This window comes from Anastrepha obliqua, chromosome 5 (genome assembly GCF_027943255.1).
Source record: "Anastrepha obliqua isolate idAnaObli1 chromosome 5, idAnaObli1_1.0, whole genome shotgun sequence".
Classification (NCBI taxonomy): Eukaryota; Metazoa; Arthropoda; class Insecta; order Diptera; family Tephritidae; genus Anastrepha; species Anastrepha obliqua.
This window is the reverse complement of record NC_072896.1, coordinates 52,136,603-52,138,947: the sequence shown is the minus strand read 5'-3', so window position 1 is coordinate 52,138,947 and position 2,345 is coordinate 52,136,603. Positions and strand designations below refer to the sequence as shown.

Sequence of the window (2,345 nt, the reverse complement as noted above, 5' to 3'; positions counted from 1 at the left end):
CCCTGGTAAAGGTGGCAAAGCTGAGTCTGGAACGACTGATACCTCCGCAGTAGCAGAGCCTGCACGGCATGGCTACAAGGAGAGACGTGCTGCCTTCAGGCTACTGGAGCGCCTGAAAACGATTCCAGAGGGGGAGTGGTCTGTTAAACAGAAGCACTCATTCAGCTGGGCGACAAGGGTAACGGAGGAGTCCCCTCGGGGCTCTGAACCGAACCCAAAACGTCAGATGTCGGACGACCCACCCAGCAACCCCAGCACGTTGAAGAAGCCCCGAATCAACAAGACTTCTCCAGCTACGTACAGCGAAGCTGTCAAAGGCCAACAGCTATGGGCGGTGGTTGATAAAAGCAACCCTGACGGCACTATTTCGCCTGACAATTGGAAGAAAGTGGAAGCCAGGCTCTCAAGCGTCTTCTTCCAAATTCTGAAGGAGCATCCTGGTCCAGCTCCTTTCTGTCGCGATAGTGGATGGCATCAGAGTCATGTGAAGCTAATCGCCTGTGCCGATCAGAGATCCACTGATCTATACAAAATAGCCATCTCAAGGATTGGCGAAGTATGGCCTGGGTCTAAACTCGAGGTAATTTCAAGGGATGACATCCCTAGTTTACCAAGAGCTAGGGCCTGGTTACCAGCGGAGCCATCAGACCCTAAACAAATCCTTGAGATGCTTCGGGTATGCAATCCAGAGCTTCCTACATCGTCTTGGAAGGTCACAAAGCTGGACGATCCCAAGGGCGAGTACCGAAGCGCTACTTTCGTAGTCTGCAAGGACTCGGCGGACGCACTGGCGCGATCGGACGGTGTAGTAAGCTATGGGTTTTCGTCCATAACTCTGAGGGTCTACAACAAGGACAAGGCGCCTAACTTAAAGGACCCGGTTGGAGCTGAGATAGGCCCCACGGCGGAATCTGGCTCCGGTCCTAACACTGCTACAGCGCTACGGAAGGCATCTACTGACGGCAGTATCTCTTCCTTGTTAGATAGAGTACTTGATACTACTCTCACTGATGAGGAAGAGCTACTGGCGTCAGATTCAGATGAGCCCAACAAAACGGTGGTGGAGAGGAAGCCCAGTAACCATGATGTTACGGGTTCTTCAGATTAACCTTCACCACTCAAAGGTTGCGTCCGCCAACCTCATAATCCACCTGGCCAAAGGTGGACATCATATTGTCCTGATTCAAGAACCATGGGTATCACATGGACTTGTGTGCGGACTAAGGACTCAACAATATAAACTGATGTATGCTCGCAACAAAGGTAACCCTAGAGCGTGCGTACTAATAAGAAAAGGGATAAATGCTTTCATGCTCTCTAATTACAGCGACACCGATCAATTGACCATTAGCCTGGAGTCGGGAAATGAACGGATGTGGCTATCTTCCTGCTACCTCGCACATGACCACGAGGAGCTACCGAGATCAATATTCAAAGATCTGGTAGCGCAGGCGCAGAAGCTTGGCGCAAAGCTAATCATTGGTGCGGATGTAAATGCGCATCACGAGATATGGGGAAGCACTGATACCAACGCTAGAGGTGAGTGTCTCTTTGATTATCTGATAGGTACTAGACTACAGATTTGCAATAAAGGTAATAAACCTACTTTTGTCATTAGTAATAGACAGGAAGTGTTAGACGCTACTTTTGCTTTTGACTCCGTTATTAACAGAATTAGGAACTGGGAAGTTTTGGAAGAACATTCTTTTTCTGATCATAGATATATCTCGTTTGAGGTTAGCAAAAATCTACCGAAACCTAAGCCTGGTAGAAATATCAGGAAAACAGACTGGGAAAGGTATATAGATTGTATCGGGGCTACCCTAGGAACATGTCCATCAGCGGTGCCACAAAGCATAGAAGGACTAGAAAATTTGGTTGACAAGATTACCTACACCATGAATGCTGCCTTGGCGGTAGCCTGTCCCATAAGAAGACTGAGGGGTAAACCCAAGCCTAAGTGGTGGACGGTTGAGCTAAGCGAGCTTCAAAAAACAAGCCGAAGCGCTTTTAATGAGGCAAAGAAAACACGTCTCGATGAAGATTGGAAAGGCTATAAAGATGCCCTGAGAATCTACAAGAAGGAAATCAGAATTGCCCAAAGGCAATCTTGGAAATCCTTTTGTGAAGAGGATGAGGGGGCAACTGAGGCCTCCAGACTTCGTAAGATTTTAGCGGGAAGCCCTCAAAATTGGGAACTGCTACAGAAAAGTGATGGCACTTTCACTACAACCAGTAAAGAGTCTCTAGAACTTTTACTCGACACTCATTTTCCAGGCTGCTCAGACATTACTGGGCATGACATGGAAGATACAGCACACTGTCGTGAAGTCAGAATAGACGCT

The 2,345-nt window shown here is 48.1% G+C and overlaps 1 protein-coding gene across 1 annotated transcript; it reads left to right on the top strand.

Annotated features, from left to right (window-relative positions):
• Window positions 1-264: 264 nt before the first annotated feature.
• Window positions 265-1,462, top strand: LOC129249045 (uncharacterized). The gene is made up of 2 exons (XM_054888669.1): window positions 265-1,263; window positions 1,328-1,462. Exon 1 carries the CDS (start codon window positions 668-670, stop codon window positions 1,106-1,108), a length of 441 nt encoding a protein of 146 aa, XP_054744644.1. The 5' UTR covers window positions 265-667; the 3' UTR covers window positions 1,109-1,263; window positions 1,328-1,462.
• The last annotated feature ends 883 nt before the right edge of the window (window positions 1,463-2,345 follow it).